This window comes from Ambystoma mexicanum, chromosome 5q (genome assembly GCF_040938575.1).
Source record: "Ambystoma mexicanum isolate Mex_15411 chromosome 5q, UKY_AmexF1_1, whole genome shotgun sequence".
NCBI classification, from domain to species: domain Eukaryota; kingdom Metazoa; phylum Chordata; class Amphibia; order Caudata; family Ambystomatidae; genus Ambystoma; species Ambystoma mexicanum.
The window spans coordinates 982,296,163-982,321,779 of record NC_090933.1 but is presented as its reverse complement, the minus strand read 5'-3'; the positions used below and the strand labels follow the sequence as shown (position 1 = coordinate 982,321,779).

The 25,617-nt window shown below is 46.1% G+C and overlaps 1 protein-coding gene across 1 annotated transcript in view; it reads right to left on the bottom strand.

Moving 5' to 3' along the window:
• The window catches only part of EMC2 (ER membrane protein complex subunit 2), a 376,010-nt gene that overhangs the window by 127,131 nt on the left and 223,262 nt on the right, over nucleotides 1–25,617 (bottom strand). Inside the window, exons 9-10 of the mRNA XM_069621506.1 lie at nucleotides 5,112–5,222; nucleotides 4,262–4,366 (exon numbers count right to left, since the gene is read on the bottom strand). Of these exons, the coding sequence (XP_069477607.1) occupies nucleotides 4,262–4,366; nucleotides 5,112–5,222 (216 nt within the window). The remainder of the gene's footprint in view (nucleotides 1–4,261; nucleotides 4,367–5,111; nucleotides 5,223–25,617) is intronic.

The following is a 25,617-nucleotide window of genomic DNA, read 5'->3' as shown; positions in this document are numbered from 1 at the left end:
TCCCTGCACTTGCGCAATTTGAATAACACAAGGCCTAGTAACATTTTTATTTTGTCCTCCCTCGTTTCCCACTCCTTGTCTTGCCACGCCTAGAAACACTTGTGTACAGGCGTGTTATAAATGCCATATCATATCTCCAGTGCCATTTTAACTGATTAAATCCAATGGGACATAGAATGGAAGTTGAAGGATTACATTGACGAAAATAATAAAGTATTTATCCAAAATCCGAAATGACGACTATGATACATTATAATGGTGACAAATCACCTCATTAGTGTTTTGATCCCGAGATTTTGAATACGACATTTTTAGGTGATACTTCCACTAAAAATTGTTTTGCTTTCTCATAATTCCATACTCCATCCACAATCACCTTTAAAATGTATGGGTATGGCACATAATATGTGAAATGTTGCTTCTGGCCATCTGTTTTGCCTCTGCAAGCATCTTCCTTTGTGCAACAACTAAACCGGTCAATCCGTCTCTTGTCTTCATTTCATTCTTGATTTGTATCTTCTTTTTCTCTCCCTCCTGCAGTTTTTGCTTTTCCTCTCAGCTCCCTACATTCTCTATTGTTCCCATTGCTTTCTGTCTCTTTGTTTCTCTCCTATTCTGCTGGTCTCTTTTCTGGTACTGTCTGGTTCTGTCTCTTCTCTGACTGTTCCATCTTAGGTTATGATTTCCATATTCTCTCATCTTTCAATCTTCTGCCCTATAACAAACCCTTTGCGTCATCTCTCTCACGTCATCTCTCTTTCTCATAGTCTTTCCTCCTCAATCTGTATTATTTCCTTTCCCTCGTCTCCCTCGTCCACTCCTGCTGCGTCTCCCCCTTCACTCCTGCTGCATCTCCCTCCACTCCTGCTCCCTCCCCTCCTTCACTACTGCTCCGTCACCCTCCTGCTCCGTCACCCTCCTGCTCCGTCACCCTCCTGCTCCGTCACCCTCCTGCTCCATCTCCGCTCAGTCACCCTCCTTCACCCCCGCTCAGTCACCCTCCTTCACCCTCGCTCAGTCACCCTCCTTCACTCCCGCTCCCTCACCCTCCTTCACTCCCGCTCCCTCACCCTCCTTCACTCCTGCTCCCTCACCCTCCTTCACTCCTGCTCCCTCCCCCTTTCCCTCCTGCTCCCTCTCCCTCCTTCCCTCCTGCTCCCTCTCCCTCCTTCCCTCCTGCTCCCTCTCCCTCCTTCCCTCCTGCTCCCTCTCCCTCCTTCCCTCCGGCTCCATCTCCCTCCTTCCCTCCTGCTCCATCTCCCTCCTTCCCTCCTGCCCCATCTCCCTCCTTCGCCATCTCCCTGGTTCCCTCCTGCCCCATCTCATTCCTTCCCTCCTGCCCATTCTCCCTCCTTCCCTCTTGCCCCATCTCCCTCCTTCCCTCCCTCCTGCCCCATCTCCCTCCTTCCCTCCCTCCTGCCCCATCTCCCTCCTTCCCTCCTGCCCCATCTCCCTCCTGCCCCGTCTCCCGCCTTCCCTCCTGCTCCGTCTCCCTCCTTCTCTCCTGCTCCATCTCACTCCTTCTCTCCTGCTCCATCTCCCTCCTTCTCTCCTGCTCCATCTCCCTCCTTCTCTCCTGCTCCATCTCCCTCCTTCCCTTCTGCTCCATCTCCCTCCTTCCCTCCTGCTCCATCTCCCTCCTTCGCTCCATCTCCCTCCTTCACTCCATCTCCCTCCTTCATTCCAGCTCTGTCTCCCTCCCTCATCAATTCTGTCGAACTCCTATTCCTATTCTGTCTAAACATCTCCCTCCTATGTCTGTCTCCTCTGCTGTCCTTCTTCTTTCTCTTCCTTTCTCATTTCAGTTCACCCGCTCATCCATGAAGGTAGCACCATACTGAAAGGCATAATGCTAAGCCTGTGCTTGTCACAACACAGCCAAAGGGCCTGTGTTGTGTCAAGCACTATCTTTGCAGTCTGCCTTTCAATCAGGTGCTCCTTTCAAGAAGCCAACACAGCATAGAAAAGTCCCTGCCGAGTTTACTTCTTGAAAATAGCATCTTATTGAAAGGCAGAATGCAAAGGCAGCGCTTGCCATAATACTGCCAATGCGGCTGTTTTGCGGCAAGCGCAGACTTGGCATTCTGCCTTTGTCAGATGTTCCTTTCAAGAAGTTAGCACAGGATGGAAGAGTCATGCTGTGTTTACTTCTTTCAAGTGGCAGTTTACTGAAAAGCTGAATGAAAGGCAGCACTTTCCGTGCCACTGTCGATAAACGCATATCAGCATTTAATTGTTCTACTAGCTGTGGGAATGGTGACCGCCCCCTCCCACCTCCAAGCATGGTTCCACACCCCACCAGGGGGGACGCACCATGAGTTTGACTACAGAAAGTCAGTTAATCGTGTTGGGTATGTTGAGTAGATTTAGCTTGTGCTCATGGTTCATATATGTAAGATCAACTAATATTGGTATCACGTTAAAATGAGTTGCCTTGGAAGGATACATATTTGCATGCACACCAAGTTCTGAGATTGTACAAGAATCATCCCTACAGATAAGCAGCTCTAGAAACATTTTCTCCATAAAATAGGCACAAACACCCAAAAAAATAGTGAGAAAAAAATACTCCAACCAAAGCGATAAATCTGCCTTCCAGCTTTCAACCACACAGCTTGATGACTATATTAGGAACAGTGGTACCTGCAGAGCACAGCCACAGGAAATAGCACCAAGGTACACATTCAGTTTCAATATCCATGAATTACTAGGTGTGAAGGAGCATGGATTATAAAAAGGTGTCTGTTTTAGAGACAAAATATATTCTCATGTAAGAAATGCCCCTACTGAGAATAGGCATTCCCTAAAAATAATGTTGCTGCCAAACAACAAAAATATAGTAATACAACCAAAATACTTCCATTTCAAAATCCTATCTGGTGCCCTAACTAAAATGATCTGCAATAGGGCAAAAGAAGCATTTAAGCAATTTAATCTAAATAACATCTTTCCTCTTTACTTTTACACCACAGTTGGTGCCAAATAAGTGTTCATGCTTTTTTAGGTAGCACCTCACAATTGGTAACAGAGTGTTATGCGTTTCATAAACCTCTTTGTTCTTACTTCATCAAATGCTATGTATGCCAAAGGTATTACAGGCAACTAAATTCTGCAAAGTCAAAAGGTATCCAAGGCACTGCATCTTGATGTGCCGTTGGTAAGCATTGCATTATACAATATAGCAAAACTCACCAGGCCTGAGGACTTCACAGGCTAATAACAGCCCATAGCCCAAGTTATGGGCCCAAGCAGAGCAAGGCCCTTCACTCCGGTCCCCAGCGTCATTACTGGCCAAAGAAATCAGAGGCCTCAATAATTACTGCCATTAGCACACCAGATATAAAAGCTGGGTGCTGATAGCAATATATTTGTTTAAAAAAATGGATTGCGACAGGATCCCTTCAGTGAAACAAATATTCACCCATCATGGCTGCCATGGAAATTGAAGCGTGGGCTCTCTGTGTAGCCCATCTTCCATGGCGGCTGAGGAGCAGAGGAGAGGGTGAACGAGAGCTGGTCAGGGGAGTGGGTGGGAAGGGGAAGGACGTGCAGCTGTGACTAGCATGCAGCTTGTTCCAAACCACAGCTAGGATCGATACATTTAGCCCGGGCTTGGAGCAACCCGATTGGTTGCTACGCTTTGCCCGGGGGGCTTGTACACACAAGCATCGTATTTATATGCAAATGATGTCCATAAACAGCATGTCAAGGAAGCTCTTAACGTTTTAAGCTCACCCAAGAGCAGCAAGGAATGAAGAGATTTAATCGTGCAACATAGGCGGATGGAGTTTTGTTGGTGTTTAATTACAGCACTGTTTGGAGGATGCAATGATTTGTGGTGTCAGGCTATGAGAGCGATTACTAAGTTGTGAGTATAGCAATTGAGCGATGGTGGAGGAAAGCCTATGGACTAACATCTGCAGCTATGATGTCTTGGGTAGAACTGTGTATGAGAAGTAGAAAAAAAACATGGGTATTCCTGCTCTTCTTTTAAAAGTACTATGTTCCGATTGCGGTTCAAGGGATAACCCAATAGTATGTGTGACGCAAGAGAGATCATTGCCAAAGATAGGGTAAGGAGAGGTGGGGATGAGGTGGAGACAGATGAACAAGACAATGAACCCTAAGGTATGTTAAAGGATGCCGCCAATGGAGATGATTTGTCTATGTTTTATCACATACATGAAAGTATTATCCAAATACTCATATTTAACTTTTAATTAACATCAAATACATCAATGCATTTTAGCAAAATACTAACCTGGTAAGCTCTATTGATTTGGCTCGCAGCCCACGCAGCATACCTAATGTTGTCTTTTTTCATCTTTGCACTGGCTTTAGGATTTGATGCGATATGACTTGCAGACTAGAATGTAGAATAATGGTATAAACCAAAAGGAACAACAAAAAAAGCCACAAAACACATTCAAATGTATTGCCTAGTTATTTTGTACCAAATGGCCGAGTAGCATCATTGGTGCAATTGGCTGGCACAATTTCTGTGTTCAAATCAACAATAGAAAAGTATTTTTAATGTATTTTATTAAAAAAATTATAAAGCGCCTAATGCCGGTATCCGGTCATTGCATTGACAACAAAAGCATCGACGGCCAAACCATCTAAAACAAAAAAAAGCATCCAATGCATTTTTTTAGATGGTAAAGAGTTTAGTTTAATAGCAATGGGGTTTAAAGGTGAAAAAAAGGAGGTTGGGATTAACCCCCCCATAAAAAAAAAAGAAAATGAAAAGAAAATGCATTTGATGCTTTTTATTTTTTAGATGGTATGGAATTAGATGCTTAGACTGTCGATGGAATGACTATAAACCCCTAATGCCATACCCGAGTTCGGTTTCTAAGTGTGGATCTGGGATTCGAACCTCTGTTGCTCTGTGTGGTCTTGCTTCCAAGACCAGCAGGTTGCCCCTGTGCTATTCTCTACAATAAAGTAACTATTTTCTAATTTTCACATATAAAGAAACCCAGGAATGTAAGAACTTCTAAACACGTACCCAAGACCAATGATAGAACTGCATACATATTTTCTTCATGTATGTGTGTTTAGAAAAAGATAAAGTTTAAAAACTAAAATGTTCAAATTTAAGAACTTACCATATAAAGCCCAAACAAAGCTCTCATGTTTCGATTATTTAATTTCAATGCCTGGGCAAAGTACTTTCTTGACAGTTCGAGATTTTCAAGTCCGCCTTGGGTATATTTAACCTAGTAAAGACAATACAAATATATATTTTTTTAAATGTATCAATGCTGGAAAAAAATTACAATTATTGAGCACTAGTGATTCAACAACAGCACAATCTTTAAAGGATTAAACCTACTTCATGTTAAGACAGAATTGTATTTTGGGGGATTCTCTAGGCCCTTTTTAGGGTCCCCTTGTCTTTTTGCCCCCCCCCCCCCCTTCCTTATTTTTGGATAATTTACCTATTTTCAGTGATCAGTGGGACTTCTAAACCATGCCACTGCAACCCTTTTCTCTTATTTAGAGAATACAGCCCTGGGTCGCCCACATTGTCCCAGGTGGAGGGGTGCTGAGCACCCCATTTCTGCTCTAGATAGATTTACCACCCTACATTGGTTTAAGGATGTAGCATGGTGGCATCTTATTTCGTTTTGGCCTCAAGGGTTTCAGCAGATTTATCACATTGGTTGATCAATGAACCTTTTTGGGAGCCAATGGGGTACCAATGTATTTGCTTAAGTTCTACTCTTGGTCACTTATTTTAGGGGCTTGCTTTGTTAATGGGGAACCACGAGGCAGGCATACAATGGCTGTTGTGCGCACATGGTCTCTGTGAGCTCAGTGAGGCATCTTCCATATTGGTTTGGACTGGTTTAGAACAGACTTTGCCCCTAGGCTGTCCATATCCTATTCTGTGTGGATGTTGTGTTGAGTGGCAGATTTAGGGGCCAGATCAGCTGGTCAACTAACCGTTTGTCATTAGCCGTCTGTGAGTGGTGGTGTATATGAAGAAACCCAGTACCTAAGCTCCGAACTTTACTGGCATTTTCAGAAGGAGCCCGGTTAATTACCCAATGGAGATTTCCCACCAATCTCCTTACATAGGTGCATGTTAAGGACCAGATCTGGAAATAACGGCTAGATTCTGTGTCCTGTGCCGATCTCAGATTGGGTTTTTGGCTCAAGGAAGTCCTTGCTCTGCCTCTTCTATCCTCTTGCTGGCACTAGGAGAGGCTCTCCGTGCTGGAATAGTCTCCATGCTGTTTTACCGCCAGCTTCCCACTGTGGTTGTACCATCTTGGTGCTGGTCACTGCGGTCACCTGAAAGGTTAAGACACTCAACAGAACACCTCTTCTGCTCTTCAGGACCATTTTGGTCGACCCACTGTAGTGTTTACTTGGGACTGTTTTGTGCGGCTAGGTAGCCCTCCATTGTCCTTCTAGTCGCTCAAACCTGTTTTGCTGTGTTCTCCTGCCTTTTTGGAATATTCCTTGCTGTGGCTCACTTCTAGGAAGGCCATTTGTTATTCTTTTCCATCGCTGGGTGTCACGGTTGGCCCAGGATTCAAGTCCCAGGGAACTCACATCCTATGAACTACACCTAAGAAAGAAGCCTTTTGTTTACTGGCTTGTTTCTCCTTTCTGGCACTGACTTTTTTTTAACAAACACAGAGTACATAACTCTGGACCTTAGGGTGGTGGGTTATTCACGCCACTTACCCTCAGGAGTCCTTGTGGTCTGGGGTTGAGATCATTCACAGGCAGGTCTCAAATGCACTTCTACACTGGATTCCACTGTGGCTTTCAAACAGACCTCTGAAACCCTTCATTTTGTGCTGCTCTGCCGCCAAATCCGAACCTGTGGAGTAGAAGTTGGACTTGTCTGCACTTTCTCCACTCACCCATATTGCCTACCGACTTTGTTTTGTTTATTTCTATGGAAGCATTAACTTATCTGAAACTCTGAGCAAAGTGACCTAAGGTGTACATACCTGCCCTTGGATATAATTCCTGCATCCAGTTTAAGCCAAAGGTTAGCACTGTATATTGCACTGGTGATTCTAAGGTATTTTAAAGTTAGGTATTCCACTTCTGATAAAGTGAATGCCTGATATTTTTAACCAATTCCGGTGACACAATATTTTTTCCTAAAGTCTAATACCTTGCTACTCTCCGTATAAACGTATGTCTTTTTGTGTTCTCTGACTGTGGTTTAGTAATGTTTTCCCACCTCTAGGACCTTCATTTACTGTGATGTGTGTATTTATATTTTCCAAATACTATGTTCACGAAGTCCAGAAATACTGGGAGTGAGTTTGTGTTGGCACTGAGATGCTGTGATGACCTAAATGTGTTTTAATGTCCGATTCCCTTCTGACCGCTTGTCTTTATATGTAAAGTGCCAATCGCTAGGTAGTGGAACTATAATACAGCTAGGAGTGCTATGTATATGTATATTGATGAAATTTGCTTTTATTTATAGTACATTAGATCGTTTTAATGTGCGTTTTGTTTAATAAAGTACTTATTTAACTGGTGGAGATTTACATATGTGCAATCAAATAAAGGTGAATATGTTACTGTACATTAGTTTGGTGTTCTTTCGACAGATAAGTGTGTGGACTAATTGTACCTTTGTGTCTGCCTACTTCCTGTCCCTTGAATTAAGCTTGTCTTCCTTCTTGAGCTGGTTGCACTTTCCCGACCTTATGGTTAGTGGTTGTACAGCCCTCACCAGAGGCCTGTGAAAAAAACAGCTAACACTTCCCACTTCCCAATTATGTAACTGATGTATGTCAAATAAAATTATATTTTTACTATGTTGTCAGACATTGAAAACATTTCACAAACCTTCTGTTGTTTAATTATAAGATTCTGATTGTGTGTTGTTACTATTTTTAAGTCCATGATTTGTACCAGTGTCATGTTCTTTTGTAAAACACCAAAATCCAGAATGCCCATCTGAGTATTTATAAATTATAGAGCAATGTTCTCCACTTTAGGGACAGTTAACCACCAAGGAGGAAAACCTGGATGTCAGGATTGTTAATAGGTATTATTTTACAGCTTTTCCATCAACTTCGATGCAATCTCCTGCATATCTGCAGATGGTGGGTGTGATCCTGGACTGATCTTTGGAGTGAGGTCTTTTTAAACTTCACTCTATGGCTTAAATTACGTGTTGGGAGTGTGGGGGGGGGTGGGTGTCTGTCCTTATGCTACCAGTGCAGGAGAACTTCTGTCTCCTATTAAAATCTTTTTTGAGTAGCAGTACCATCTTTCATATGGAGAGTACTGAAGAGAAACATTGTTCCTCTTACTATGTAGTCTATTTGTCAGACGTGCCAGTACAGTACTGGCAGGCTAGTGGCAGTGGCATCTCAACCATTCTTTAGGTGCACTACCATGCCATCATGTTTTTTTACCTGCAGGTAGCCATTTTACTTAAAAATTGTGGTTTAATAAAATGGCCACCCTGTATTAAGCCAAGATTTTGTTCTCTTTTTTTGGCCTTGGACCTCCCAGCAAGGGTTGGAAAGGACCATATATAGTCCTTCATTCTTGCAGGATTCTTGCAAGAAGCCTGGGAAATGCATTTGGCATGTAAAGTTGCTGGAACTGGGTAGGTCAGGGTTTGGAGAGTCATCTCCTTTGAATGGTGCAGGTCCATTTATTGGTGGGCTGAGGGTCAACCCCATCCGAGGATTTCACATATTGGGAGAGGTTCTGAAGCCAATAGCCATGCGACCATTGGAGAAAATATTCCAAAGAAGAAGAGACCAAAGGACAACGGAGGACTACTGCTGGCTGAAGCCACCATTCTCCACGCCATTTACCAGAAAGGCAAAGCTCTGCTTTTCATTGACAGGGGAGACCAGCGTGTGATACCTCACCTTGTAGACTAGTGAGCCTAACGAGTCTGGAATCCCACTCTGCTGTCCTCGTCCTCTCGATTCATTCTGTGAAGAAGGAACTCTGCACACTGCCTGAACCTCTTTTAGCCCTCAGGCTTGACACTTCACAGATATTCTTGTTGTCAGACTGGATCCTCATTGCACTTCTGGTGCTGCTCTTTGTTATAAAAGGGAGCACCTTCTTATTTCTTCCTAACTGTTGACCCAGTGCAGGGCTGCCCAGCTACTACGCGCAATTGAAGGTGTAATGCGGTCAATTCAACATTGTGGGAGCTGTTGCAGTGTCCTTTCTGCAGCTTCAGCCAGGTGGTGATCCATTTGCAAAAGGTGACCACTGGGACTTTAACGAGGCCATCAGTATTTATCACCATCTGCTCACAATAACCTGCAGTGGTTGATGTTCTTGATAACATTTTGAGGGGTCTAGGTGCATCCCTGTTTTAAAGCCCCCCTGTCCACCATTAATTTCTAAGGGCACAAAGTCCACTTGTGCAGCTACCTGGACCTGACTTTCGATGGTGGAACATGAGCATCCAGCTCCGGTCCTCTTGAATAGCTAGGATAGGTAGCGGCTCTGTCTCTAACAGGGAAACTTTTGTGCTTTCTTATAATGGCTCCACAATTTCCATTTTTACTGATTTTTACACAAATACAGACAGAATTTACAATGTTTACTTTTTGTGTTATTTATTTAAAAAATGGGAAAAACGGTCTCTTGGTCTTTAACTTGTTAATCATGCATTGCAGGTCAACAGGTGCCCAAAGGAACATAACAGGGAGGAATTAATTTCCCTTTTAAATTGTTAAAATGGGTCTAGATGTGAAGCAACAGAATTGTTGTGCAAGTAACCAGCTCTAAAAATATCCCATTACAGGAATGAAAGTGCTAATATATGATATACATTACTCATAGTAATCGTATTTCTGACAATTGTATCTGCTTAGATTCACATGCTGTGCATATAGTCCAACAACTAGTACTAATCAGAGTATTGCATCGAAGATCGAAAAGGGACGTCGACATGGGCCATCCCGAACGTGATGTGTAGTGTACCCAAAATCCTTCACGCGTCGAGGTCCCACTCGTTGTTTTTATTCTGTCGTGAGGGAGCCTTACAAAAGCGTGAGTGAGTACAGAAGAAAGAAGGTGCAAGATGTCTATGTGCTTTCTACACCAAGCGGGGAGGAAGGGTAGGCGAATGTGAAACTAAGCAAATACAATCATCCGAAATACGATTACAGTGAGTAATGTATGTCTTCTTATGCTGGTCAATCTGCTTAGAATCACATGCTGTGCATAGACTAGTGAGCCGTACCAGGAGATGATGGTGGGCTGTGTGAAGGAACAGTAGCAAAGAGTTGTCTTAGCACTGTAGAGGAGCAGGTAGACGCGTTGTCACTAGTTCCCGCCCCCTCACCACCGTCAGACTGTAACAGCAGGAGAAGAGCAGTAAATGGTACCACAATGTATTGTTCCCCATATCACATTGAGTGTATGAGAGACTGTTCTATTGTCATTACGACTGATTTTTTTACAAATATTTTTGGGTGGGGGTTTCCCCCTTAAGCCCTCATCCTCTATTGTTTTTTTCTCCATTTCTGTCTCCCGACCCCCCCACCCCCTTATATGCACCCCCTATATTTTTTCAGAGTTTTTTCGTTGAAAACTATTTGTAAAAAAAAGTCTGTTGATGAAAGCACGTTGTACCATGAGAGAATTATGCACTCAGACAGCCATATAGAATGTACCCTTGCACTGAAAGTGTGGAAGGATGCCAAATAAAAGGACGTCAGAACGCACCTGTGGGCATCATGAACGAGCGCCAAGTGCAATCTGACGTGGACAGGGTGATGTTATAAAGAAGATGAACAAGTTACTTCTTACCTTGTAACGTTCTTTCGATGGGATGTTCCTCCGATGTATTCCTTATCTATGATATTTGTATCTCCAGCTTGCTGGCCTCGGAAAAACTTTTTCCCAGTAGAGGGCGCTGTGCGTCGACGTCCGTCGAGTAGGTGCTCCTCTACGGCCTCCGTATCGATGTCATCATGCCTATAAATGGCCACGCGCAGCGTCCGTTTCTCAGTTCCGTTTTGTAGAGTAAAGTAGTTATTGTATGAATGGTTACTACCCTTGAAGGAGTGTAAACTGCAACCACAAGGGAAATGTTACTGCGGGGATGGATGGGAGGGGCGATAAGGAATACGTCGGAGGAACATCCCATCGAAAGAACGTTACAAGGTAAGAAGTAACTTGTTCTTCGAAGGGTTTGTGTCCTCCGACGTATTCCTTGTCTATGATAGACTCCCATAGCAGTCGTATGCGATTGGAGGCGGGAGTAAGAGATGCCATATTACCCTTTAAGAACGAACAGAGTGTAACACAGCTTTGCCAAATCTAGTCTCTTGGTAAAGGTATGTGCGGACAACCATGTGGCAGCCGCACATATGTCTCTAATTGGTACCCCTCTTTGAAGAGCTGAGGATGCTGCGATACCCCTGGTCGAATGAGCCCTTAGATTTTGAGGGGGCTCTTTCCCTGCCAGTTTGTAGCATTCCAGAATGGCTAAAATAATCCATCTGGAGATGGTTTGTTTGGTTATTGGTAATCCTAACTTATGTCCTGTGTAACCTACAAAGAGTTGGTCTGCTTGTCTAATTTTAGCAAGTCTACTGATATAAAAACTCAAGGCTCGCTTTGGGTCCAGCCTGTGTAGTCTCTCTTCCTCTTTCCCCGGATGGGGAGGAGGATAGTATGAAGGTAGAGTAATCTTCTGAGTAATGTGAAATTCCGAAACTACATTTGGGAGGAAGTTAGGCTTCACCTGTAGCACTACTTTGTCCTTGTGAAAAGTTGTATGAGGAGGTTTACAAGACAGGGCTTGTATCTCGCTAACCCTTCTAGCAGATGTTAATGCTACCAATAAAACAGTTTTGAGGGTGAGAAACTTCAATGAACAAGAGTGGAGTGGTTCAAAAGGAGCACCCTTTAGGAAGTTTAAAACTAGATTTAAGTCCCATAAGGGAACTTGGAATGGTCTTGGAGGGTAAACATTAGTTAGACCTTTCAGCTATTGTATTACCAATGGAATTTTGAAATACGATGGCTCCTCTGCAGTGCGCTTAAAGATCGATAGCGCTGCGAGATAGCCCTTAATAGTGGCAATTTGAAGGCCCGAATTTGCCAAATAAAGTAAGTAGGATAACACCGCAGGTGTACCACATGAAAAGGGTTTGATATTCTTTTCTCTGCACCAGCTGCAAAATTTATTCCAACGGCAGCGGTATAGAGTCTTAGTTGCTGGTCTTCAGGCCGAAAGCAACACCTCCATGACGTCATCTGGAAGGTCCCAATCCTTGTACCTCAACCTTTCAGATACCAAGCGTGAAGGTTGAGGGTCTTGATGGCTGGATGGAGAACCTGACCTCCCTTCTGCGAGAGAAGATCCTCTCTGTACGGTAGATGAATTGGAGGACAGATGGACATGTCCAGAAGGTCCGGGTACCACGTTCTCCTGGCCCAATCCGGGGCAATTAGGATCATGGTCTTCCGAAACCTTCTCAACCTCCTGATCATTTGAGGAATGACAGGGACCGGAGGAAACGCGTACAGAAGTGGGAACTCCCAGTCCACTACGAACGCGTCTCCTAGAGCTCCTCTCGGGGGAAATTCCCATGAGCAAAATCTGTCGCACTTCCTGTTGATACTGGTGGCGAACAGATCCACTTGAGGGGTTCCCCAAAGGGCGAAGATCTCTTGAAGGACCTCCTGAGCTATCTCCCATTCGTGGGAGACTGTGTTCTGCCTGCTCAGAGCGTCCGCTGTCAAGTTCTTCTCTCCGGCTAGGTGAATTGCCGATAGAGAGATTCCTTCCTGAATTGCCCAAAACCAGAGCTGCATCGCCTCTCTGCACAGTGGCAGTGACCCTACGCCTCCTCTTTTGTTGAGGTAGTGCATGGCCACTGTATTGTCCGTCATTATCAGGACGTTTCTCCCCGTACAGACGGCAGAAAAGCCTTCAGTGCCAGTCTGATGGCTCTCAGCTCCAACAGGTTGATGTGTAGTCTGGACTCCGATGGAGACCAACGACCGCTGATGGTCAAGTCGTTGGCATGGGCTCCCCACCCCATGAGTGAGGCGTCTGTGACTACTGTTATCTCCGGCCATGGTTGCCAAAACAGTTCTCCTTTCAAGATGTTCTCTGGAGAGGCCCACCATTGAAGGTCGTGGGCTACCTTGTCCGGAATCCGGAGGAGATCTGTCATCCTCCCTGAGAATTGTGACCACTGAGTCCTCAGTGCCCACTGAAGGGATCTCATTCTCAGGCGAGCCTCTGGCACAAGGAATATGCAGGATGCCATGAGGCCTAGCAACCTCAAAAAGTCGTTGGCTGGAAGACGTTGGGCATTTTGAAACCTGGTGACCATCTGCAGAATATCTTGAGCCCTCTCCTCTGGTGGCAAGGCTTTTCCCAGGGACGTGTCCAGGACTGCTCCAATGAACTGGAGTCTCTGTGATGGTATCATCTGTGACTTCTTTAAATTGAGGGAGAAGCCCAGCCTGTGAAGGGAGTGGCAGACATAATCTAGTTGGATCCGAGCTTGTTCCGAAGAAATTGCTCTGATCAACCAATCGTCCAGGTAGGGGTAGACGTGAATCCCTTCCCTCCTTAGACTTGCAGGCACAACCGACATTAGCTTGGTGAAGACCCTCGGGGCGGAGGTCAGCCCAAATGGCAGAACTCAAAATTGATGAGAGTTGCCAATTGCGAACCTCAGGTACTTCCTGTGCTTGGGATGGATAGGCACATGGAAATAAGCATTCTGAAGGTGCAGAGATACCAACCAGTCCTGAAGCTGGAGGGCCTGAAGGATCTGAGAGAGAGTTAACATCTTGAACTTGTCCTTCCTGAGGAACTTGTTCAATTCTCGTAAGTCCAGGATGGGTCTCAGTCCTCCGTCTTTCTTTGGTATGAGAAAGTAGGGGGGAGTACCAGCCCTTGTTCCTGTCCGCTACAGGTACCGGTTCTATGGCACCTTTCTCTATGTAACGCTCACCTGATTCCCGTAGAGGCGCCGGTCTTGACTGGGCGTATACCGTATCTTCAAAGGTGATGTGTAACACACGGCTGGCTCTTTGGGCTGGACCTCTGTGCACTGTATGTCTGACTCGAAGGGTAAGATGTCTGCAGATAGAAAATATGGGATTAAGGAACTGGGTTATTGAATGTCTCTCTCTTTTTCCCTTTCTCTTCTCCTGTAGAACCCCAAAGGTTAACGCTCTCACCTTAGGTAAGTGAACGCCGTGCTCTCCATCTGCCTCGGGGCAGGGTGCTGTAACCAGTTTCTTCAATGGATAAGGGGAGCAGGCCTCTTGACTTCAGAGGACTGCTGTCCGTCGTTTACTGCACGAACGATAAGTTTCGAGTAATTCTAATGTCTTTAAAGTCTTTAGTAATGATGTTTCTTGTTTTGCAGGGTTCCGGCGATGGCGGATGACGGGCTGAAGTGAGTTGAAGATGGAGCCCGTGTGATGAATAGAAGCGCCTGGAAGCACGTAAGTAAGCGCTTGTTGCCTGCTTCACGATGCGCTCTAACTGTCTTTTTATTTTGCAGGTACAAGTTCGGAGCGGCTGCAGGGTGCCGGAATACCCACTGGGTTAGATGTGGAAAGGAGTAATGGCACGTGAGTATTAAAGTTCCCCAATGTCTTTAAACGCACCTTGTTTTGTCTTTCAGATGCGGGATGCAGCGCCGAAGGCCTCCGGAGCGTGCGAAGAGTTCGTAAGCTTTTGTCTTTCAGATGCCGGAATGCAGTGTGAAGACCTCCGGAGCGCACGAAGAGTAGGTAAGCCTTTGTCTTTCAGATGCCGGAATGCAGCGCGAGGCATTGGTGACAGCCGATGGACCAGGTAAGTGAAGAGCTGTCACTGAAGACCGTAATGCTAACCTGTTCTTTCTTGTCTTTATAGGTGTTGCTGAAGACTGGATTCAGGATGGTAAGCCTTTTTCCTTAGGCCCAGGATCAGATGCAGAAGACACGATAAGCGTTCTGCTGCAGAGGATGCAGAATAACGCAAAGCAAGATTCATCCATCGGGTGTGGTTTAAATAGCCTCCTGTAGTGCTTAGGTGTCTCCTTCCACAGCCACGCCTAGGTAAGAAGAGTTCCTGCTTTCCAGAAGAGTTCCAGTGTTCTGAATCTAGGGAGTGGCTCCTGCCCCACCCAACAGGAAAAGTAGTTCCAAACAGAAGAGGATCAGAGGCTCAACTGGCAGGCAAGTAAGCAGCATGGTCTGCTGCAGGTAAGTCCACCCAAGCATTATGAGCCCGGCGCTTCCAGCGCTGGGACTGGGCATATTTATGAGCCTGGTGCCACTGGCGCCAGGACTGGGTCCAAAAGGTCCCAATTGGGACTGGTTGGCACTCGGAACCTGGGTTATGGATCTGCTTCCAAGGGAGTTGGGAAAAACCTGACCTTTTGGAAGCAGAGATCATGACAGTACCCCCCCTCAAGGCCCCTCCCAAACCGGGCTCCTCCGGGGGTTTTGGCTTGTCAGGAAATGTTCGGTGAAATCTTTTGATTAGGCGAGGAGCGTGGACATATTCAGCAGGTTCCCAGGATCTCTCTTGGGGGCCGTAGCCTTTCCAGTCAATTAGGTAAAATAGTTTAGATTTGGAGATCTTGGAGTCCAGAATGCTTTTGACTTCAAACTCGAGTTCTCCATCAACTAGGATAGGTTTTGGAGATTTAGTTAGTCGGGTTTGAGGTTGCACGGGTTTTAATAGAGAGACGTGGAAGACCGGATGTATCTTCATGTGCAGGGGCAAGTCCAACTTGACCGCTACTGGGTTTACTATGGTAGTGATGGAATAGGGACCAAGGTATCTTGGGTTGAATGTGCGTGGCCCTTTTAGAGGTAGATACTTGGTGGATAACCAGACTTGATCCCCTACTTGATATTGAGGGGCTTCCTTCCGATGTTGATCTGCTCCTTTCTTGTATTGTTCTTTAGCCCTTTGAAGGTGAGAAACAGCTTCCTTAAAGGCTTGGGTGATTGTAGAATGCAGGTAGTCTACTGCTGGTGTTTCAAGATCTTGGAGGGGATCCAACTCCGAGGTTCGAGGGTGACTGCTGTACAAAAGAAAAAAGGGGGTTTTCCCAGTTCCCGAATGGACAGAGTTATTGTAGGCATATTCGGCTATCCAAAGGATGTCTTTCCAAGTTTTTTCAGTTTGTTGCAGCATGCAGCGTAAATACTGTTCCAGAGTTTGATTGGTCCTCTCGGTTTGTCCGTCGGTCTGAGGGTGGTGACTGGTCGATAGTCTCACATCAATTTGAGCCGACCGACAGCAACTTCGCCAAAAATGAGAAATAAATTGACTACCTCGATCCGAAATTAGAACCGAAGGAAAACCGTGCAGTCGGACGATGTTTTCGAGAAATTCTCGGGCCAGAGTTGCTGCTGTTGGCAAGCCTTTGAGCGGAATGAAATGCGCCATCTTAGAGAATAAGTCCACGATTACTAGAATCGTATTGTATCCGGAGCATGGAGGTAGATCGGTGATGAAGTCCATAGAAAGCGTATGCCAAGGGCGAGGTGGGATGTCAATAGGGCGTAAGAGGCCTGCTGGTCTTTCCTTTTGACTCTTGTTTTGGGCGCATACTCCACAGGACATTATAAAGTCTCTGATATCTTTTTTCCAAGACGGCCACCAGAAGTAGCGCTTGATCTTTTCTGAGGTCTTGGCCATACTGGGATGTCCTTCCATTAAAGAATCGTGATAACAAGAGATTACTTTTTTCTGTAAATCTGTGCTGGGTAGGTATAATCGTTCTTGGAAATACAATAAGTTGTCCTTTACTGCAAAGTCCTTTCCCTGCAGATGCCAATTCTGTATGTCTGCTGGAGTTACAAGTTGCCTGGCTTTATCCTTAACTTCCTCTATGGATTCTGTGGCGATTACACCCAGAATTCTTTGTTCGGGAATGATTGGTACAGGTTTAGGGTTGATCAAGTGTTCTTCCACTCCCATCTGAGAAAGGGCATCAGCTTTACCGTTCTTTGTACCAGGTCGATAGGTAATTATGAAGTCAAACTCGGCAAAGAATAATGCCCAACGGAGTTGTCTAGAGGATTGGGCTTTTGTGGTTTTCAAATATTGCAGGTTTCGGTGATCCGTAATCACAGTAACGGTGTGTCGGGCCCCCAGCAGAAAATGCCGCCAAGCCTTAAAGGCAGACTTGATAGCCAGAAGTTCCTTGTCAGTAATCGTGTAATTGATTTCTGGAGGCGAGAATTTGCGGGACCAAAATGCCACGGGATGCAACTGATTGGTTACCGGGTCCTTTTGTGATAGAACTGCCCCCATGGCAAGGCTTGAAGCATCAGTTTCCACGATGTAGGGGAGTTCGGGGCGAGGGTGTTTTAAGATTGGTGCAGAGATAAATTTAGTCTTCAAATCCTGGAAAGCTTGTTCCACCTCGGTAGACCATTCAAAACGTTTGTTTTTCTTTAACAAGGCAGTGATGGGCTGGACTATTCGAGAGAATTCGGGGATAAACCTGCGGTAAAAGTTAGCGAAGCCTAACATGCTTTGCACACCTTTTACGGAGGATGGTGATGGCCATTTGAGAACTGCATCGACCTTCTTTGAATCCATACGCACTCCGCCAGGTGATAATATGAATCCCAAGAATTCAACTTCAGTCACGTTGAAAACACATTTTTCCAACTTAGCGAAAAGTTTGTGTTGACGCAATCTTTCGAGGACCATTTTCACGTGTTTCCGATGTTCAGATTCCGATGAAGAGTAAACGAGGATGTCGTCAATGTAAACAACAACACACACATCTATGAGCTCTCTGAGGACATCGTTCATAAAATATTGAAAGGTGGCCGGGGCATTGCAAAGTCCGAAGGGCATGACCTGATATTCAAATAGCCCATACTTGGTGCGGAAGGCCGTCTTCCATTCATCGCCCTCTTTTACTCGTACCAAGTGGTAAGCTCCTCTAAGATCCAGCTTTGTATATATGCATGCTTTTCTGACTTGGTCCAGGAGTTCAGGGATCAAAGGTAACGGATATCTATTCTTAACGGTGATCTGGTTCAGGGAGCGATAATCTATACAAGTTCTAAGGTCTCCTTCCTTTTTTGGAACGAAGAACAAAGCTGAAGAAGCAGGGGACTTGGAAGGACGAATAAACCCATTTGCCAGGTATTGATCCAGGTATTGTCGAAGGTGAAGGTTCTCAGGCTCGGTGAGGGCATAAATTCTACTACAAGGAGGAGTAGATCCAGGTATCAGGTCTATCTGGCAGTCATAAGACCTATGAGGAGGTAGAGAGTTAGCCTGATCCTTCCGGAAAACATCTTGGTATTCTAGATATTCGGGAGGTAACTGGGGAGTCTCTGAAGAAATTGCTGCCAGTGCAACACCAGGTGGAGGGTGACAAGTAGAGACACATTCTGGAAACTGGACCGTTCTTGCTCGCCAATCGATCAGAGGATTGTGTTTCTCTAACCAAGGTATTCCTAGAATAATCTGAAACTGAGGGGCCTTGATCACATCGAACACGATCTTCTCATGGTGTCCATCTTGACTTACTAGCGTCACCTCTTGAGTGGTATGCGTTACTGGCCCGGAGGCTATCTCCGTACCATCCACCGTAGTAATGACGTCCTTTACAGCCTTGGGACAAAGAGTTAGATTCATCCTCAAAACCATTTCATGATCCACATAATTGCCGATGGCACCGCTGTCGACGTAAGCTTCAATTGCATGTAATCGATCCGGATTATCAGGGCTAATGAGGACCATAGGTATCACGAAATGCGAGGTCACGGAACTGGTTTTCACGCTCGGCAAGAGGACCTCTATTCTTGTCGGGCGAGGTCGTTTTCCCTGCTCAGAGTTTGTAACTTTGGTAACTGCAGCTCCTACTGCCTTCTTGGCAGGTTTCACCGGACAGTCTCGAAGAAAGTGCCCTGAGTTTCCGCAATAGAGGCATAATTGCAACTGTTTTCTCCTTTCCCGCTCCTTTTGTGTTAGAGGACCTTTCAGACCCCCTATTTGGATGGGTTCCCCGGAGTCTACTCCTTTGGAAGGAGTTGGCGGTTTAGAAAATACTCGAGCATCAAACTTGGAACGATCGGCCTTCCTGTTCTGCAGTCTGTGATCTATTTGAACGACTAAGTCTATATAGTCCGAACAATCTTGTGGGGGATTCACTACTTGGGCTAACACATCTTTGAGCTCTCCACGTAGACCTCTATAAAACAGCGTAATCCTTTTGTCCTCAGGCCATTGAGTTTCCACTATCAGTCTGTTGAAAGACGCAATATAAGCCAAAAGGCCTTGATTACCTTGTCGCAACGAAAGAAGCTCATTGTCCAAGGCCTGCCCCTGTGAATGTCTTGCGAACAGTTTTTCCATACTGAGCTGAAAAGCTTGAAAATCATGGAGGACCGGATCATCTTGATTTACTAGAGGGATCGACCAGTCTGCCGCATTGCCACTAAGGTACGAAAGCACGAAAGCTACTTTAGCTTGATCAGTTGGAAAGGCTGCTGGCCGGCATAAGAAATGCAACCGGCACTGATTGATAAATACTGCAAACCTCTTTGGGTCACCAGAAAATCGTTCGGGCGGAGCCAGAGGTACATTCCCAGGTAGGTTGATCTGCACTGGATTCATAGAGGATGTAGAAGGAAGATTTCCCCCAGATGCGGGTAACGGGGTCTGCCCGGCTTGTGACTGTAGCAATTGTCTAGCGAGATCATCTGTTCGCTCCTTGGAAATAATCAGTTCCCTTCTTAGAGCGTTCGTTTCCTGACGGGCTGCATGCACTTCTGCCCTTAGTTCCCCAAGTAACTGGGCTAGCTGGTCGGTATCCAAGGTTTCCATAGCGCCTGGACGGGAGTTTTGTGGTAGGCTTTGCGTTCTGTAACGCTCACCTGATTCCCGTAGAGGCGCCGGTCTTGACTGGGCGTATACCGTATCTTCAAAGGTGATGTGTAACACACAGCTGGCTCTTTGGGCTGGACCTCTGTGCACTGTATGTCTGACTTGAAGGGTAAGATGTCTGCAGATAAAAAATATGGGATTAAGGAACTGGGTTATTGAATGTCTCTCTCTTCTTCCCTTTCTCTTCTCCTGTAGAACCCCAAAGGTTAACGCTCTCACCTTAGGTAAGTGAACGCTGTGCTCTCCATCTGCCTCGGGGCAGGGTCCTGTAACCAGTTTCTTCACTGGATAAGGGGAGCAGGCCTCTTGACTTCAGAGGACTGCTGTCCGTCGTTTACTGCACGAACGGTAAGTTTCGAGTAATTCTAATGTCTTTAAAGTCTTTAGTAATGATGTTTCTTGTTTTGCAGGGTTCCGGCGATGGCGGATGACGGGCTGAAGTGAGTTGAAGATGGAGCCCGTGTGATGAATAGAAGCGCCTGGAAGCACGTAAGTAAGCGCTTGTTGCCTGCTTCACGATGCGCTCTAACTGTCTTTTTATTTTGCAGGTACAAGTTCGGAGCGGCTGCAGGGTGCCGGAATACCCACTGGGTTAGATGTGGAAAGGAGTAATGGCACGTGAGTATTAAAGTTCCCCAATGTCTTTAACCGCACCTTGTTTTGTCTTTCAGATGCGGGATGCAGCGCCGAAGGCCTCCGGAGCGTGCGAAGAGTTGGTAAGCTTTTGTCTTTCAGATGCCGGAATGCAGTGTGAAGACCTCCGGAGCGCACGAAGAGTAGGTAAGCCTTTGTCTTTCAGATGCCGGAATGCAGCGCGAGGCGTTGGTGACAGCCGATGGACCAGGTAAGTGAAGAGCTGTCACTGAAGACCGTAATGCTAACCTGTTCTTTCTTGTCTTTATAGGTGTTGCTGAAGACTGGATTCAGGATGGTAAGCCTTTTTCCTTAGGCCCAGGATCAGATGCAGAAGACACGATGAGCGTTCTGCTGCAGAGGATGCAGAATAATGCAAAGCAAGATTCATCCATCGGGTGTGGTTTAAATAGCCTCCTGTAGTGCTTAGGTGTCTCCTTCCACAGCCACGCCTAGGTAAGAAAAGAGTTCCTGCTTTCCAGAAGAGTTCCAGTGTTCTGAATCTAGGGAGTGGCTCCGGCCCCACCCAACAGGAAAAGTAGTTCCAAACAGAAGAGGATCAGAGGCTCAACTGGCAGGCAAGTAAGCAGCATCGTCTGCTGCAGGTAAGTCCACCCAAGCATTATGAGCCCGGCGCTTCCAGCGCTGGGACTGGGCATATTTATGAGCCTGGTGCCACTGGCGCCAGGACTGGGTCCAAAAGGTCCCAATTGGGACTGGTTGGCACTCGGAACCTGGGTTATGGATCTGCTTCCAAGGGAGTTGGGAAAACCCTGACCTTTTGGAAGCAGAGATCATGACAAGCGTTTCTTGATCAGAATCTTCCCTTTCTTCAAAAATTGAAGTTAAGGGGGGATGCTCTGGTCTGTGAAATGGTATAAAACCCATCTCTAAGGCAGAGGGAGCCATCATCAGTGGCCTCGAAAAGGTCGATGTCGTCAACGCTGATGTAAAAATCCTCGAAGGCGCCGACAAAGGCGTCGAGAAAACTGGAAGAGGCCTCAAAGAACTCGAGAGGATTGGAATCCTGCTCGAGGATGTCGACGACGTTCTCGACGTCGTGTCGGAGGCTCTCGGTGTAACCGTTGGCTGTGGAGTAGCCATGGGTCTTTCTTTTATCGGCGTCGATGTCGGCGTCGACTCGATCGACGGATGCGTCGAAGAACCCTTCGATAACGGCGTTGATGGCGCCGATCTATGCTTCGAAGGGGCTTTCGACGATGGCGTCGAAGATGCTTTACTTCCCGATGGCTCATGGCGCTTTCGGGTCGACTCTTTCGCCAGGTGCTTCGACTCGCGGCGTTTAGATTTTTTGGGCTTTTCACCCGGGGTATCACCCTCAGCTGACTTCGAGGGGGACGAGGCGGCTTTCTCGAAGACGCTTAGCATCTTTTTTCTGAATTCCTCCCACTCAGCTTGAGAGCTGTGTTTAGTGGGGCAATTTACTCTTTCAGGGGAACTAGAAGACGACGATAAAGGGGATCTTCTTTGTCTTTTTTTCGAGTGTCTAGACCTCGACGAGTGGTGGGAGCCACTTCGAGACCTAGACCGAGAATACTTTCGACGGCGAGGAGACGAATGTCTCGACTCTACCGCGGAAACTTTCGAGGAAGTTAAAATTGACTTACCTCTCTCGAGCTTCCCCTTACGCTCCTTCAAGGCTTTCGCCGTCATGGATAGACATTCCTCACACTCCGAACACTGGTGTTCGATTCCCAGACACCACAAACAGATCCTGTGAGGATCCGTCAACGACATTTTCTTCCCACAGTCTCGGCATTTTTTGAAACCGGACCGAGGAGTCGTCGGGTCGGAGGAGGAAGCCATCGAGTACGAGTCGGTTTTCTCGAGGAAATATGAATATATATCGACTGATGAACTGAGCAACGGTATTCCGAGGCACACGAAGCGCGGAAAAACGGAACTGAGCAACGGACGCTGCGCGTGGCCATTTATAGGCATGATGACGTCGGCGTGATGACGTTGTCATTTTTCCGAGGCCAGCAAGCTGGGGATATAAATATCATAGATAAGGAATACGTCGGAGGATACAATCCCTTCGAAATATACATTTATGCTGAAACCATATGAAAATACTTAAGAGTAACAATGTAACTGAAGCACCAAGAGAAACAAGTACATAAAGCTAAAGTAATTATGGAAACAAAGAAGACAAAGTAACTTATTCTTACTGACCAATAACTGTAAATATGCAGCAATGCAAGGTAGAAAGAAAAGAAGCTTGCTATGGAGGAATATATAAGGTGGCAAGGACTGCCATAAGGGAAAAATGGACGCCGGCTCACGTTGAACTTAACCAAGCTAAGAGACGGACCAAGGCTGTAGAATCCGAAGAAGCAGAAAAACAGCTCTGTGTGCTGAGCCGACGATGAGTCAAGGTTGGCCCAGAATTAAGGATGCTATTTTAAGGGACAAGTACAAAGGGAGTCACATGGATAAGCTGTGAATGTGGGACATTCCTCATAGATTGAATAAGAACAAAACATCTGTGAGAACCAAAGTGTTTGTTCACATGAGCGAGCAAGTCTCTAGAAGCCAAGAGGAGCAACAGCACCCTGCATAATTAAACCAAATAGCAGTAATAGAAGGCTGTTATTGACAAATTTGTGGTCTCTTCACAGTTGATGCAGAAGTCATAAACAAAAGCTATTCATTAGAGCATCAAGCCAAAATAGTGGTGTGCTCACTCTCCCTTGAATGTTCCAGGAAAGTGTACAGGCAACAAGGTCAACTACCAACGGAAGGCTTTGGCTTATGGCCTACACATGAGAGATGATGGACTAATTGAGAAAATGGGGAGTAATCGGACGAGATTCAAACACCTAAGTTTTGTTTCAAGTTCATGCTGCTAAGGAGCTAAAAGTCCAATGTTGGGATAGTATGTCAACCAATCAGTGGGGTTTGGGGACAACCTAACATACAATGTTGTGTAGACCAATCCACTGTTTAGTCCACTATAATCAGTACTATACGTATTTAGAGGTAGTTCAAGGTGTGCCCTACAGATAAGGGGTAGCAAATGATGCACTAATCCTTATATGTTCTATATGTATACATGTTCCCTTAACCAACTCTTTCCCGCAATAGCTTTCGTATTTTGTCACGTAGCATGATGTCATCGATGACGCATATTGGGGTATAAGACCTCCATGTAATCAAGCTACTATACGAGTGTACAGGCCATTTATGATACACTAATTGCGGAAAAAGTGGGCCCATGTCGCTGGGTCCTGTTCAACACTTCTAAGGCAATATGGTCAACTACGAAGCGCTGCTTACACCCCATCCAACTGCACTAGATTCAATGTTTGCCATTTGCGGGTTTGGCTTCTACCTCAGTGGTCACCACCACCTCATCCAGACTGAGAATTGAGGATCACAACGATGCTCAGTGTCAGAAGGATTCATCATCTCTTCTGTCATCATCAATGTCTACATGGAGGCTCTAGGGCATTATTTGCAGACATCAACATCGAAACAGACCAGTACCCTGATCATACACAGCTTTACCTGCAAGGACACGTTGCTGATGACATTTAGCAGCATAAACATTGCCCCTTCATTATTAGCCCCTTAAGTGCCAAGGACGAGGTATCTCATCCTTTTACACAAAAGTAGAATCCAACCACCGGCCTATGCGAGGAGGAGGTTCCTCCTCACAGCCTAGGGGTTGGATTTCCTTCAGTTTCACATCAGCATGCGTAATGTGTGCTGACATGAAACTGAAAGTAAATTTCACTGCAGCAGCCATTTTCGGCTGCCGCAGTGAAATGAGAAGGCGAGTCTCCACTTTTCTCTCCCTCGATTTGCGGCAATAATGAGCAGTTCAAATCGAGGGAGGCATAGTTGAAAAAGGACTCTTCCCCTTTCCAACGACCCCTTAGTTGAAGCATTGATGGCCGCATATCGGGAGACGAACGCTCGATCCGTGCCCAGCAACGCTACTAGACCACCAGGATCTGTTTGCTAAGTGGGGGGCAGATGGGCTGCTTCCTATGTAAGGTATTGGCACACTGCCGGGGCTCCATGGTGGGGAAAAGCTGTAATACAGGCCAGCAAGAACTACAGGGTGGTTGGAGGTGATGTCTCCGGCCATAGGTATCCGTTTCCCATGTGGAAACCTGCAGGGTCCCCTACCCTCCCAAGGGGGAAATTCTGTATCACAGGCCAGCCAGAGCTCCAGGAAAGTCGGGGGTAATGTCCCTGGCCTTGGGTGGCTGTCTCCCATGTGGGTTGACCATCCCCAAGTACGACAGTCTCAGGAGGACTGGCAGGGTCCCCAACCTTTCCCGGAGGGAGAAGCTGCAACGCTGGCCAGCCAAAGCTCCAGGATGGTTGGGGGCAATGTCCCTGGCCTTGGGCGGCTGGCTCACATGCGGGTTGACCATCCCCATGTCCAGCGGCTGTCGCAGGGAGCCCCGGCAGGGTCCCCATCCCGTCCCCGAGGGAAATTCTGCAACGCAGCCGAGCCAGAGCTCTAGGATTTGTCGGAGGAGATGTGCCTGGCCTTGGGTGGCTGTCTCCATGTGGGTTGGAACTGGAGCTCCCGGCCCTTTAAGATGAGGTAGCAATACCCTTGAGATGGATGGGGATGCAGAAATCATCGAAACATCAATAATTTAAATGACTCGGGTAGTTGGCAAATGGATAACCGTTTTAATATCAATTATCTAAAACAGGGCGTACAACGGACATCAACAGACGTTGCAGCGTAAGAACTCTCAATGCATCTAGAAAAAAAGCTTTCTTTTATAACAAAAAATCATCATAGGTGACATTACCCAACATATTACTAAAGTCATCCTATGTGTCAAACTTACACAAAGCCTAGTGGTAAGTGTGATATGGTCTATGGGAATATCTACATATACGATCCATACTCAGCTAAGGCAGTGAAAGAAAGTGATTTGGTTCTTATCATCAGGTGGGGTAACTAAGCACTCCCCATAAACATGTCACTATGAACGTCACTAAATACCCAACGTCCTATTGGCTATACAAACTATAGGACCCTTGATCAAACGGACCTCTGCCATTGGCTGGCACTCTAACCTACGTCAGTACTTTTCCACCAACGTTAGCAGCACGCAGGCTGA